We start from the raw sequence: 16,161 nt of genomic DNA, 5'->3' as shown, positions 1-16,161 counted from the left end.
TCACTGGTCAATCTGGATGGAGATTACAAAATTTCTTGGCCCCTATCTTTAGGAAAAGTGAATCATAATTCAGCCCTACTCAAGCCAGTTAGTTGGCTTAGTTAAAAGAAAGAACAGCAACAGGTGTGTGGAGCTTAGCAAAGTTAGGTGCTGAACTTACACTTTCAATGATCCTGCAGGCAGCATGGCAAGTGGGATATCCTGGCAGATGTAGTCCAAAAAGTTACTTTTTTCACACTTTGCAGTTTTATATTTTCCCACAACTCCCACCACCCCGGTAACCTCCTGATTAATTGCAATACAACTCCTATAATTCCACAGCCAACTTGGCCGCTGCAGTCCAACACATTTAGTGCATACCAGGTGCAGAATGTTGGTTTACCTCAATACCACAGCAAGAAAAATGAATGATGCACCTTTTAAATAACTTACTACATTTTAAAAAAAACTCATATAACTTATAAATAATCGCTGACATCAATTTCTGCTCTATTTCAGATTCAAACTCTTATTTTGCAGTGCCAGGCATTTGTCTTCAATGCCTATTTCCTAAGAAAAATCTGTAATACTTCTCATAGAAATGCAGTTCAGATGTTCAGAAGTGGCTGACATGAGGATTTTTTGTCATGCGCTTGAATGATTCCAAAGAAAGAGTTGAGTTTATAGCCTCAGCTTCTTAAAAAAAAGCATGTTCTATTTTGTAAAAGTTAATGGGAAGAAATAAAAGTTGGCAAGGCAGACAAGATAGAATAGCTATAAATCTGGCACGTACTGAAAAGTCTTTCAGTTATATTCACAGCACTTTAACCTTTAAGAAGGGCCGCTGGGGATTGTGATGCTCGGTCTATTGCAATGGAAGATATTGGAGGTGAAACTCCATAAATTTAGTAATAAGAAAGCAACAATAAGAAGAAAGTAAGAATGCTTCCAGGAGCCACAAAATTCTCCTAAGTATAAACACCTAAAATAGATCACAGTCATTAAGTTCTAGATGCCTGATGATTTTCTGAAAGCAGCTCCCTCCAGATCTCCCAATCTGAATTGCTTCATTTTTATTTTCTCTGTCTTGCCTCTCCTCTGAGAAACACATACTCAGATGAATCAAAGAAGCCAAGAACCTTCTCACCCTTTCAGCTCTCCTTTGTTTCACTTGTGGCTAAGAGGCAATGAGCACTGAGTTAGAGGATTCTGTTTCCAAATATACCCTGAACCTGAGGTGTTAAGTTCTATTTGGAACCACCAGCTTCTGACCTCAAAGCCATTCCTTCTCATCTGTTGTGTAACAGAGGCACAGACTTTTTTCAGGCAACATATTTGGCAAATGACTGGTGGCTGAAGAAGGGGCGTTTAATGGGTGGGTACTGTACTGACCATACTTCTGAGGAAGGAGCTGGCAAAACCACCTCTGAGTATTCCTTGCCTAAAACCCTATGAAATTCATGAGGTCGCCATAAGTCAGCAGGCAGCTTGAAGGCACATACATCCAAACTGTACTTTCTTTATGGCTATGCTTGTAATTGTTCTTAACACAGCTGGGTTTTAATATGACAGTTCATTTACTTGTATTCTAATTCTGTAATGTCGATGCTTTTATCTATGCCTTAGCCTATCCCAACTTTCCCCCAGAACTAGAACTCAAGATCGCCCACAACAAAACCAATATAGAGAAAAACAAAGAAAACTGATGAAAAGTCATCCATGCCAAAATTTCATTAGATGATATGTAATGTTAAAATGCCATTGAATTCAAAATAAATTTAAAAACAGATCGGCTAAAAAGGACAACACCAAATTGTTAGAAATCCCTTCCTCAGTAGTCAGTCAATAAGCCCACCTAAGGTCAGAATCACAACCTTTAATCATAGCCTCCAGAAAAGGCCATACATAAGCTTGACTAGACCAGAGTCTTCCTTTTCACCACTTTTTCCGCTGGAAGCTAGTGAGTCCCCAAGGACTGAGGCTGGCTGCATTGGGGGCTTCCCTCACCATATTTTAACCTCCCCACTCACAGCTCTGCTATCTGATCACCTTCTTCATCTGGTCTAGCCCTTGTAAGAAAACACAGACATTTTAAAAATCCACCCAAATAGAAATCTTAGCTCTGACAAAAAGGCATGTCCGGGAAAAGGAGGATGTATAGCAACCCTAACTTATGTACTTCTTTATTTAGATCCCACATTTCTCCCAAAAGCAATTCATAACAAGATTCCAAGCTCAGAGTCCCCTCCTAATCTGTGGAACCCTCTTCCATGGGAAGCTAGACTGGTTCCCTCTCTCCTTCATTGACAGGCATTACGTTAATTTTCCAGGAATAAATCCCAGAATACGAAAACAATGCTGTTATAAACAATAACAAATCAATAAAATCAGGGGAAATGAAAGACAGAGGAGGACACCAGCAATGCCACCAACCAAGCAGCACATACATTGTTTTTAAAATTAGATCTTTAAAAAAATGAGTACACGATATGTTTTTAATTGCTTACATTATATGAAAATTCTGAAGCCCACAATGTTTGCTGATGTGTCCATGGATCCACACAATAATTCTTCCCCAGTTATTGATTTCATTTCATACCAATGTAATTTAAAAAAAACAAACACAGGTGCAAATTAAGCTGTTCATACACTGCATGGAAATAAATGCTACTGACATTAGAGTGTTTCTTCCCCTATCTTGCAATAAATTACATCAATCTAGAGAAAGAAACCTACTCATGAAGGCTATGTCTGCTTAGCAGTGAGGTAGAACTGACCTGCTTCAACACATTGCATCTGAGACTGACCATCAACGCTATGTGCCAGGTAATGACACTCTAGTGTCCTTTCCACACATGAGCAGCCAAAGCTTCTGAGTGATGCCTCTTTGAGCAGCCAGTCCACAAAGAATGTGTCTACTCTGGGACATCTAACCAGATATCTACTTGCCAGGAGTGGCTCCATGGGGAGGACCAGCCAAGACCTGGTGCTCCCAATATAGTAGATCAGATAAGTTGTAGTGTTTTCCCGATATTTTGGAGCATAAACTTTATAATCTTTGACCATTGGATATGCTGACCTGAATTTGGGGAGGATGTCTAAAACATCTCCCTAGATGTGGGGAACCTGCTTATGCAGACGAGGGCTACTGTTTTGTTTTGTTTTTTTAAGAATGAGCATTTTACAAGTCCCTTGCTGATTGCAAAGTTAGAGAGGAGACATGGCCAGAAATGCACATCTTTCCTCACTTTCCCATATTTCAAATTGCAGTATCTTACTTTCAGTACTAAACAGCAAGCTCCTGTGTGTTGAAACTGAAATCAGAAAGGGCCAAAGTGAAACAAGAAGACAAATTCCTAACCATAACAAGTGTGCATTTGGTGAGCTAAACCTATTTAATATCAAATCCTTTTTCTCAAGACCATGAACTTGTTCACCTTGTAAGCAGACTCAAAAAAATTTCCTCTCGCCAGTACATCATCATCGAAACAACTCATTTATACTGTGAGTGTTTCCAGACGGAGGGCTCCTCATGCTAGCAATTAGAAAGCATATGGCAGTTATTCCATCTTTTTCTTCTTAGCAGATTTTCCACAGAAAAAAAGATGGAAGGGGGAGCAAAAAGACAAGGGAGGGTTACACGCAGAGAACTGGATCATGTGAAACGCCTGTCAAAGCAAGACAATGATATGATAAAAGCACTATCTGAAACCACTCTTCGTCAAAATAATTTAATGTGCTAGATAATCTAATATTGCAGAACTGCTGGAACTGAATAAGAATGGACCTGACCCATCCACTGGAAAGGAAACTACTTGGAATGCTACTTGACAGCACGAGGTGGAAAGAATATGCAAAAATAGTGGGAAAATGGTCAAAAAGCATGTTACTCAAGTGTCAGAAAACCCTAAAAAGGAGAATCCTGAACTGATGAGAAGCTTTGCAGGTCAAGATGTATTCTGCAAATAATATTTGTGTGTACTGGAAGCCTACCAAAAAAAGTGGTATGTTGTTCAAGGACATTGTACAAAATGACAGTGATTAGAATTCCTGGCTAGTTGGTCTAGCTCTGTGAGTCTTCCAAAAGAAAACATGCTTCTTGGAGACTAAAATTAGCCTTCCTTGTACACAAGGGTTAAACATTTTCAGAGTTTAGCTTGCTGTAATAAAAGATATGCCTCACTACATGTTAAATAGGAAGGATTCTGCATGTGTTAAAAAACAAGAAGGTTAGAGTGATCATGTAACCATTTCTAGCTTGTTTTTCCAAACATCCAGCTTGTTAATGCACTGGTGGCTATCCTACAGCTACTTTGGGTTATTAAAAGAGTCTTCCCTACCCACAACTCAGAGTTAAAATGCTGGCAGGCAAGAAGCAGAGTCCAGTATGAATTGTATTACTCAAGATTATGCCCATTTTAAAATTCCAGTTGTGTAAGTATAGAAAACCAGAAGTTTACATGTCTTAAGTTACTGTGTGCTTATTCGAACAACACTCATTTTAAAACTGAACTTTGGCAGACAATTATCACATAATGTAGACCAAATGCACTTGGAATGTTGAAAAATAGCATTCAAAAACCAAGAGATTTCACTTGGAAAAGATTAACTATGTAACCACAGCTCCTACTCTACGCAAAACTCCAAACTGCACCCAACTAGTCCCTTCAGCTCAAGGCTTGCTTGGAAAGTTCTGATCATTTTGTCGTCAAGTGGAAGTCCTACAGAAGGCTGAAAACTCTTGAGAAGTAAATCAAACAGCACATGGTGTTTTTCCACTTCTAGCCAAGTATACAGAGAATCTCCACAAAACTTTTAAACAAATACTAGTTTAAAACCGGAGCATGATTTCTAGAAGATAAATCAACATTTATCCTTTGCAAAAAGGATTTTGAAACAATTAGTAACATTGGATTAGATGACCTGTAATAATGCATTGAAGTGGATGAGTGAATCCCACAAGAGACATTTATGGATTCAACAAAGGCACATTCCAATCCATGGGTCTCATTGGTATTTGGTCACCTGTTGTTTTCAGCATCAGACAGGTCTAATGCAACCATGATCTGGTACCCATTATGGCCCATAGACATGTTGGCTAGTGGATTTTTTAGAACAGTAGTCCCCAAAGTAACTTTTCCACGCTCTACATTAAAGAACCAAAATGTATTCTTGATGCAACAACCAAGCAATATATAACACATTATATAGTCCATATATATTTACTAGGTTTCTCATATGAAAGCAAACCATTGTCCAGAATTGTCTATGCTGACCAAGGAGATTATTGCATTGCTTTTAAAGTGCCTTATCCCCGATGGGATAAAAGTGCATTTAATTTTAAAACCGGGTCTTGTCACACATACCAGTGGCTGGGTGAATGCAACCCATATGCAGCCCAAATCTCAGACACGTTTATCCAGCGACTTTTCAAAAATGGCAAAATCTCGTTTTTGAAAAACTGTTGGATAAGCATGTCTGGGATCCGGGCTGCATATGGCTTGCATTCACCCTGTAACTGGCAAATGAGGTAACACCCAGTTTTAAAATTAAATGTGCCTTTATCCCATCAGGACTTTGTGATAATCTCACAAAAGCCCACTAGAGTTTCTAGCCATCACATGATAGCATTAGTATCATTCTCCAAGTTTTTTCAGAGCTGTACGTGGCCCATAAGATGTGTTCTCCTGAAATAACTCCCCTAGCCCATTTCCAGTGAGGTAAATCATTACATCCTGAACTGAGTGGAAAAGTCTGCATAGCCAAATAAGATGCAGCTGGAGGCCTCACATTACTGTTAGAAATTTTAAAATATGCAACAATGCTTGCATAAGTGACTAGGTGGCATTAGGGGGGGCAACAAAGATAAAAGCAGAAACTTAAGGAATTCCTGCCCTATTGCTTTATATAATTTTTTTCCTGTTCACAGACTGATGAGTCTCAGGTTTAATCTCATCCTCTCCCATTTCTTTTCCTCACTCCCTCTCCCCCACTTATCTACCTGGAGGTAACAGACTCCATATGTTTGACTTTCTCTTTCCCTCTCTTTATGGTTTTTCACTTCACTAAAACACTGTAAGCGGCTTTGAGTTCCATTTGATAGTGAGGTGGGATATAAATAAATAAAAAATTATTTTAACAGCAAACTGTCTTTAGTGATAACAGCAGATTCTAGCTTCCATCTTTTCTCATAACTGCAAGCTCCTAGGCACTTCATTCCATGCATCTGATGAAGCAGATTTAGGGGCTGTACAGACAGCCTCTAAGGGGCAGTGGGACACCACCCCTTTCCTAGCCAGATCGGGGCTGCAGCAACTGCATGCCCCAGCCCCAGTCTGACCTTTCTGGGGACAAAAAGGAGAGACAAAAAGCAGCTCCTTTTTGCGCTACAGAAAGGCGCCATAGCTGCCGGCACCATGGCTTTTTGGTGCTCCTTTGGTGCCAATGGAGTGCTGTGATGCCTCCCGCTGTGTGGTGGGGGTTGCAATGTTATGTTGGCATGGGGTCAGAGTTGGGGTGAGAGGCATGTGGTTGCTGCACCCCCACTCCACCCCATGCTGGTGTTTATCGCTGGTCAGTACAGCCTCTAACTTCTTTTTCTGAGTCCCCAATGTGCTACAAGTTCCCTTTGCAAACTGACCACCCAGTTGTTAACCAAAAAATGCCGGCTAAGATTACAGAGCACAAACAAATGTTGCCCCTGTTGTGAGAGAGGATAAATGCAATGAGGAATTCCCAGATGTGGTAGCCATATTACTCTGTTGGAGCAAAACAAACAAAGTCTTGTGCCAGCTTAAAGACGAACAAGTTTTATTTCGTATAAATGCAGTGACAACTATTATGAAAATCACTTGCTGGTACCTATTGCATGTCCAGTCCCCCCTCTCTCTGTACTGTATATACAAATCTAAAAAAATAAAGATACATTCTATATATCCCATGTAGTATGCTAGAGTCCATAAAAGATTATACTAAATAAAACTGGTTAATCTATAAGATACAGCAAGGAAGAATGCATAAGGCAGTGGTTCTCAAACTTTGGTCCTCCACATGTTTTCAGCTTCACCTCCCAGAATTCCTGAATGCTGGCCAAGCTGGCTAGGGCTTTTAAAAGTCCAAAACATGCAGAGGACCAAAGTTTGGGAATCACTGCTGCAGCGTATATAGCAAAGTGAGTCAATGAGACAACTAAGGTGTGGAATATCTAAGGTCTGCAAAATCTATTACATTCCGTACTGAAGTTCACTAAAAACAGCCTTACTGTGGCAAGTAATTCCTTTCTGTGGACAAAGAAGAGCTTTCCACCAAAACAGTCTGTTGCAATGCCACAGATTCTGCTTATCCGAACCTATCCTTCTGGTTATGAGAGCTGGTTTTGGTTTAAGATCAACTGCTTGTACTAAATATGTAGCCTTAAAAGGCTTGTAAAGTCAAGACTAGGTTGGAGTGCATGCATTTTGATCAATGAACAAGAATGATGTTGAGACACAATATAAAAAAAAACTTGAGGGGTGGGTACTGTGTACTGTACTGTATCACTGTGTACTACACTAACAGTGGTCCAAGTATTGTTGTACTTCTTGAATAATGCTATAATATAAATGGGGTAAATTGCTGTATGCATTCTTTGTGTATCATATAAACTGGCACTAATCCTGACTCTTCTTAATCATTCATTAAGCCACCATATTTCTAGCAGGCAAATAAATTCTACTTGGTTGCATTTTCAGCTGGAAGTTTAGAATTATTTTCACACATATTTATGATAGACATTTTGGAAGGTACTGATGTAAGTCATTCACTCTCAACCTTTTGCAAAAAGTGAAGAATTATGACCTATGTCACCAGTTTGTTAAACAGATGGCTACATTTTCTACTACTTGTTTTAATGAAAGTGCATATATTTTTTTGCAGAAAAACAATTAGCACCACTGGCAGCCACAGTTTCCCCATTATATGAACGAACAAGAGTCATCAGCCATTGAAATGATACCCTACCTGTTCGGTAGACAAAATTGCCTTCAGTCTCAGAGGATGATGGAGACACCAGTTCCTCTTCAAATTCATTGGAGCTAAATGATCCCGAATGATTCCTTTGCCTTGTTTTTTCCATCATGGCAGCATTTGTGGCCATGACATGCCTCAATGAGTCATTCAGGTAGCGATTCAACAAGCTGCTTTTATATTTGGGGGGTGATACGTAATCCTCATTGGCACTCCCTTCTGGTCTTACTCCAGACTTTATTACGGAGCTTTCCGTTTTAATCACAGTGTGATGAACTGGTGTGTTGTAACCCCCTTCATTCATATGGCTTCTTGGAGGGTTTTCACCATCTGGAGAAACAAGACCCATCAGAGAAAAGCATTACCTATGTATCTTTTTTTTAAAATTCATAATGAAGCTTTTAAAGGACAAGTGAGATCAGAATACATCATGATAATTGTCTTTCATAAGATCCTTTCAACACATTGTTAGTCACATTCTTTTCTCCATCCAAAAATTCGTAGATACTTCCCTCCTCCCAATTTAAGGGAAAGGAGCTTTTCCTCAGACACTCTTTAATCTTGATATGAAGTACACAAAATGATTTGTGAACAGCATACTATTTTAGCTGATGGACAGTTTATGAAGACAGATGGTCAGGTATATGGTGCAGTATGTATCATCTGGGAATGACTGGAATCTAAGAATGATTACTTACTAAGTATGATAAACCAATGATTAAATGCAGGAGTCTTGTTGGCACCTTGCCAGTAATGATAATCTGTATAGGGGGATCAGGATGCATTATGACGTAAGGTATTATCACTTGTAACTTGTTACTTCTTCAAAGAGACATATTAATGTTCCTTTGGCAAAACATTTTAATTACTGGTAGCATATACTGCCCCATATAACAAGTAAAGTTTCTATATTACTCTTTGGTATTACTTTTAGTGGGCAAAAATACTTTGTGAAGCATTTTCAGGGGATTTCCCCCTCAGATGTTAGGCTATTTTTTTACTTCTTTTGATCCCCCCCCCCCCGGAACTAAAAAGTAACAAGCAATAGACTCATCCCTCCCTGTCTGCAGACTTGGAGTCTGCGTTCTCTCTCCTTTGTGTATAGCAAGCATGGAAGGACAAAATGGCGCATACATCTGAGGTATGCACGCAGCATTGCACACAGGAGCACACGCCCATTTTAACCAATGGGCTTTGAATATTTGCAATTTTTCCGATTTGCAGGAGGGACAACTGTATAATGAGCAACAAACAAATCACTAAAATTTATCTCTATTTTTAATTGTAATGATTTGTTTTTATGGGCTCTGTTGTGAGTTACACAATGAATTACCGTATATACTCGACTATAAGTCGACCTCATGTATAAGTCAAGGGCCAAGTTTCAGGGCCAAAAATAAGGATTTTGCTATGACCCATGGATAGGTTGAGGGTAAACTTTAGGGGCATATAGCAAAGGATCTAAAGGACGAAGCAAAGCAAAACAATGTCAAAGAACTTACAAAAGTCCAGCAAACATAACTGTTTGTGCTTACTCTTAAGGCTGGATGGATGAGAGAGTAGAGGGGGTCGGTGCTTCACATATTATACTCCTGCTTTTCACCAGGGGATGGTTCCTTCTTTTAACTAAGAGTTAAGATACACTACTTAAATTGACCCGTGGATAAGTTGACTCAGTTTTTTTGGGTCCATTTTGTGACCTAAATTTCTAGACTTATACATGAGTATATACAGTACTTTCAAAAAGTAGCTTTCTATATTCGTCCTAAATGGACCTGCCTTTTTTGTGCTGAGCCAGTAGTAGCAAGCAACAAGCTAGAAAATAGAAAGTCCAGTCTCACACAATAGACAGAGCTACCTAAATTCTACTCAGTGATTGACAGGAACAGGCCCTCCCGCTATGGCTCAGCATAGATCATATGTCCAAAAGGGAGACTGCTGGTACACAAGCCAAGACTATGGAAACTAGAGAAGTCTGCACCCAGCGATGGCTGGTGGCTACCCAGAGACAATTACCTACTTCAGCTTTTTGAGAAAGCTGATAAATCTGCAAGTTGACTTCCAAGTACACAGAGTAAATAAGCAATTCGACCCTTTGGCCATAACCATCTAGGGAGGTTGTTCTCTCCCCACATACTGTTTTATGAATAGGCAGGGTGAGTTTCTCCCCCTAGATAATATTCATTTGAGACCTGTCCAGAACTAGTAGGTTAGGAGAGGTAGAAGGGACCTTGTAGAGCATGTAGTTCACTTGCCTGCACAGTGCATGAAATTGAGAACTAGGTAATTCCCAACAGGTGATTTTTCATTCCCTGCTTAAAGATTCCTAGCAAGGTAGAGCTCAGTACCCCTTCTTCCAGGCGATGTGTTTCTTTGCTGAACCTCTGTCATAATTAAAAGTGATCTGATGTTCAGCTGAACCCTACCACTTATAGACACGAGTAAAGATATAAACACATGCAGAGCACTTTGCATATCACCAGTTGCATCAAAGATGGGGAACATGGGGTGTTTCAGATTTTGTGGGTCTCCCATCATCCCTTGCCATTGGCTATTCTGGTAAGAATGGGAGTTGTTGCAAAACAATTGAGTGGGCCACATGTTCCCCATCCCTGAGTTACACTAACTGCTAACTCCAAAACATAAAAAACAAGACTGTTATACAGTACCACCAATATAAAGAAACACCCCTTTAAAAGCTGAGGACAAAAAAGGCCATGTTTCAATGTAGGTATGGACAGTCAAGAGTTTTGTTTACTGTTCTTTCTACAATATTTCCCACTGAGAGAAGCCATTGTTGAGGTTCACAAGCAGCTTGTTTCTACAGCAGTGGAAACAACAACAGTTATGATAGTAAGCAAATCTCATTCTCTGTCCATGCCCAGTGATCTTCCAAAACCACATATAGACACACAGCACTTTGATTAGAATGCTAATTGGAATCCAAAGAAGAGAGAATGTGTTCAAAGAACTACAATTGTGCATGGCTACAAGGGCATTTATGGGCCATGTCCAAAGGTTTGGGAGAAGCTCCCTCAAAGTATACCTCTCCCTGCAAAGCCAACAACACATCTTGGACCATGGATTTAGCATATGCCATAACATTCCTGTTGGGGGATATCTGTTGAGTATTGGGATATACCTAATGGAGTACTGGGCTATACTTATACCTACAGAAAGTAGGTATTGGGTATGCCTATTGAGATACAGGAAATGTGTTCTTAGTCCAGGATTTCGTATGGAGGATATACTTTCTCCAGACATGTGCAGTTGACCTTCCTCAAAAGCCTCATGTACACAGCTAGGAAAAGTTACTTTTTTTGGACTACAGCTCCCGCAACTTCCCTGCAGTGAGCATGCTGGGTAAAAGATTCTGGAAATTGTACTCCAACAAAAAGAAAGATTTCCCAACTATATTCATATGGCTGCTTCTTTATTTATAATTTTAAAATGTATGCATGTTGTGTGAATGTGTAACAGAACTGGGAACACAGCATGCAGGAGTACCCTCTTCTCAAAAAGTAGCAGCCATTTTCAGTTTTAGTTGATTTTCAGGGACAGCATTACAAGAATATTAAAAACAAACCTTCTGAACATGAATCATCGCTGCTTACACTAAGTCTTTCAGCATTTCCTTGAACATACTTGTTGTAAAGCTTTATTCGTAAAGCCCAGCTGAGGTCTGGTTGCCGGACAGTGTTTTTGAGACGACGCCTTGCATTGGCAAACCAGTTAGATACCTAAATAAAAGACAAATACATCAGTTTTTTCTTTCTGTCACAAGACTCACAGAGACAGAGAGCAAGAATGAGAGAGCCCTTCCAAATTCTCCATTTGTGTACATTACAGGACATATGATAGAAGACAGAAGCACAGACTGTTCATAATTCATATATGGGTATTATATTTGCATTGTGAATGCTGAAAATGTATAGAACCTCTGAATGTCACTTTATAAATTACTGATTTTAAAAAGCAACATATAAGTTGGCTCTAACATATTTTGCAGTTCTGCAGCCAGAGGCACAAAGAAGAGCAGAAGACAGCACTATATTAATTCAGGTTGGAATAATACAGGAAGTTATAATGACCAGGCTCCTCATATTCCATGCAAATATGAGATATGGCAGATAACAGCAGTTCAGGGATTAAGAGCAGTATGCTTCTGCCTGCTGTGCTTACTGTGATGCTACGCAAGTAATACTATGGTTTGTGTCTTTGTATTGTGATATTCTATGCTACGTAAGGTAAAGGGGATGCATGAAGACTGAATGACAGCTGGCATTGAATATCAGGTGGAAAAGAAATTTGTATATAGTTGATGACAAGTGTAGGAGGATGGAAGTGCTTTATCAGAATGATGTGATGGGAATGTGGACAGAGAGAATCAGGTCGTAAAATTGTGGACTGAGGGCCTGAACAGACAGGCCAAAATAAAGCTGATTTGGGTCACTTTGGAGGTATGTTGTTTAAATGATGCATACGTCCTAAGAGGCCAGAAGCCACGCTCCAGTCCTAAGGACTGGAGCGCGGCTTTGGCGCAGCTTCTAGCCTCTTAAAATGAGTGTGTCATTTAAACAGCATACTGTACCTCCAAAGTGACCCGAAGCAGCTTTATTTTGACCTGTCTATTCAGGCCCTTTGAAGAAAGGTTTAGGCAAGTTTGGGACTCAGGGGTCTTGAGAGTGGAAGGGAATGGTGAGCACCAGTGGTATCACTAGGGTTGGTGTCACCAAGTGCTCCAGTGTCCAGCTCATGATGTCACCCCCACCTGAGGGCTGGGCCAGGGCAGCCAGCGGAGGGGGGGGGTAGCTGAGGCACAGACCCCTGCCCTGCCTGTTGGGGTGCCAGCAAGAGAAGTGGGCAGAGAAAGTAACAAGGCAGGAGTGTGGGCTGTTTCAAAATGTTTTAATTTTGTAGTTAGTTTAATACAGTTTTAATCTTCTTAGAAATGTTTGATCCAGTGGCTTTTTACTGGTAATCTTTGGGCTCCTGTTTGGGAAAAGCTGGTGCAGAAATGAGAGACTAGCAGGTGGAAGGGGATCAGAAACTTCAGTTTCTTGGAGGGTGTGTCTGTGGATGGGAGTATTTTACAATATGGAGTCTCTCTGACATTTAAGCCCACCACAATTCAAGGGCTGGAAGAAAAGGAAAGGCGCCTCCAGCTATGACTACTACATGGTGTCTCCAAGGTGCCAGGCCTGGTCTGACCTTTCACCAAAGGGTTCAAGATACTCTTCAGGGGGATGTTAGTACCAAAATCCAGCTGCCCAGCTGATCTATGGGAGTGCTTGCCCTTTGGAGATGTACCATCATCCAGGTGCCCTAACCACCCTTTGCTTTCTTGCCCAGGCTGCTGACTGCCCCCCAAGTCCTGAACAGTGAAGCTCTGTCCCTGCCTCTTACTGCAGGGCAGAGGAGGGCATGCACATGAAGCTTTCATACTTCTAATCAAGTATACAGTACAGAGAATCTCCACAAAATGCCTAGATTCTAGAGCCTTAACCTTGCTATGTGAAAGAAAGTTATAGATGAGGGGAAGAATCTACTTGGAGAATGATCTTGATAATATGCATATATGGGACCAATAGTGGATGAAGAATTAAGACAATGGAGATTATCACACACAGTTTCTCTCTTGGTATAACGGCATATTTTTAAACCACACACACCTAGTGATGCCACTGGCAAGCAGAGAGTGAGACCACCTGTGAAAGAGAAGACTGTATTTGCACAATAAAGATTTAGATTGCTCACATTTTGTTAAGAGTTAAACTGCAGCTGTAAGTGCTAATGTGCTGGAGGTTGGTAAGTGGTGAACAATACACATACAACACATCCTAACTTTTAATTCAATAAAAGCATAACGGTAATAAATTATATGCATATCCACTGGCTGATCACTATTGCCAACACTAGAGAGAAGGAAACTTCAGATCTAGAAGAACAGCCTAATTGAGAGACCATTGTGGAAGCTGATCTTGGCAAGATTCTGATGGCAACAATACCCTGAGGAGAGAGTGCTAAAGTGTTTGTGGCTTGTCACTGTGTGAGGAATGTAGGGTCAACTGGTGGCTTCATTGTCACAAAGAGTGAATTCGTATCATGCTTTCCTTCAGACTTTAAGTTACCCAAGGTGCTGAATTCAACCCCACTTCACTAATGATAGCAACTTGTATAGCTCTTTTAAAGTTCAGTCTGAAACCTTGAGTAAATTCATCAGCTCACTCCCATGGAAACCATCAGCCATCACCTCAGGCATGGGAATGCCTAAGATGGGGAATAGTAGAGCCAGGACAGAGAATCACATGTGCTGGGACATTCTGGTTAACCAAGAAGGACATCATTTTCCACCATCTCATCCTCAGGCTTTCCAATTATGGGAACTGACATCCAAAACATTTGAAGGACCAAAGGTTGGGAACTTCTGCACGAAATCAGAGTAACTGGGGAGAGGTAGAATGCATTTCCCCAGTAACCCATTACAAGTGACACTTTTACTTATAGGTAATTCCTATCCCCAGTATTCCTGGTTACAAATAAATTACATTGCGGTTGTAACTTAAGAAATAATAGTATTCCTTTTTTTGTAGCATAACTGTACATTTTAATTAATTTGATAGCTAGTTTAACAGTTATGGAGAGCCATCATTCCACTAAGATTAAGTGATGGCTTGTGCTGTGTAGCATGTGCTGCTGCATTGTCTTTTGCTATGTGTGTTGTGACAACTATGAGGTTGGAAAGGAAAAGACCACTTATCTAATTGTTTGTAGCATAGAAATTTAGCTAGTTCTGAGAAATAGGAAAATAAAAAATAACCCCTTTAAAGTATCTTTTGGAATTCTTTCAGCAACATTATACTGAGATCTCTCCCACATGTAGTACAGGACATCTGGAGGTGGCTTGATCTTCAATGGGCAATTAAGACGCACTAGCCTTACAAAAGCCCTTCGCCTTGGAAATTAAAAGATAAATCAGTGGTGGGCAAAATGTGCAGGCCTCTAGATGCTGCATTATAAAGACTCCCAGATTTTTCCCCATTGGCTATGCTGGCTAGAGTTGATGGGAGCTGTAGTCCAACAACATCTGGAGGACCATAGTCAGTCTACTTTAGATAGGATTACCACTGGATTTAACTTGAAAACTGGTAGTCTTCATTTGCTAAAATAAATCATTCCAGCTCTCTTGATTTTTCAAGTGGCCATTGGAGATGTAATCATAAGGAAATCTACTTCAAAATGTACCACTACATCACAGGGGGAACTAGTCCAGGACCATATAATCTGCAAGTCAGAGCCAGATAGGCCAGTGTTTTGACTATGTAGAAGGCAGCTACATATCCAATTGAATATTTTATATTGATGTTTGCAGCCATGGTCTAAAGAATTGGATCCATTGACCAACAAGCAGCACAGAAGCATACTTTGGAATTATCAGACTGCCATGTGCAGTCATAGAGACAAGGTTATTATATCCACATAGCTCTTTATACAAGCAGTATAAAACTAACATGATTTATGTGTGTTTGCTACTATTTTCATGAAAAAGCCAAAGGAAACACTGTGCATGCAACATTTCCATGTCAACTGCAAGCATTATTCATATGAATCAGAACAGTTCCTGCTTAAAACATTCCAACAGTCTGCAAAAATTGAAATAAGATCATTGTAACAAAAGAATGCCTCCCCAAATACTTGTATTTTGGGTGCTCCCTTTCCTTTCTGAAAATAATTACAGAATGGCTTTAGATTTGGCAGTCTGGGGACAGAACTTTGCCTGCTGTTTAATGTGGATAAGAAGAGATAAAGTTCATAGTTCACTGTTAGGCCTCAGAAAGGAAAGAGAGAAGAGTTTTTTCCCTCCATGAGCACTCTGCTTAGGACAAAAAAAAAAAAAAAACAATCTTAAGACGAAAGGAGCAGATTCAGGAGAGAAACTGCAACTGCAAGAGTAATTTGAGAGTGAATACAGGCATTCCTTCATTAACAAAGGGCCAAAACCACAGAGCCACATTACAGAAATAATCTAGTTTGAGACCACTTTAACTGCCCTGGCTCAATGCTAAGGAATTCCATGACCTGTAATCTTGTGAGACATTTAGCCGTCTCTGTCAGAGAGCTCTGGTGCCATAATAACTACAATTTCCAGGATTCCCTAGCACTGACCCAAGGCAGTTA

General features: G+C 40.2%; 1 protein-coding gene across 2 annotated transcripts in view; it reads right to left on the bottom strand.

Annotated features, from left to right (window-relative positions):
* MKX (mohawk homeobox) overlaps positions 1-16,161 on the bottom strand; it is a 77,510-nt gene that overhangs the window by 38,689 nt on the left and 22,660 nt on the right. For both annotated transcript variants that reach the window (XM_042475488.1, XM_042475490.1), the window contains exons 4-5: positions 11,570-11,723; positions 7,978-8,313 (exon numbers count right to left, since the gene is read on the bottom strand). In XM_042475488.1, the coding sequence (XP_042331422.1) occupies positions 7,978-8,313; positions 11,570-11,723 (490 nt within the window). The remainder of the gene's footprint in view (positions 1-7,977; positions 8,314-11,569; positions 11,724-16,161) is intronic.

Source organism: Sceloporus undulatus, chromosome 6 (genome assembly GCF_019175285.1).
Source record: "Sceloporus undulatus isolate JIND9_A2432 ecotype Alabama chromosome 6, SceUnd_v1.1, whole genome shotgun sequence".
NCBI lineage: Eukaryota > Metazoa > Chordata > Lepidosauria > Squamata > Phrynosomatidae > Sceloporus > Sceloporus undulatus.
Note: the sequence above shows the minus strand (reverse complement) of the source record. Positions and strands in the feature narration are given on the sequence as shown.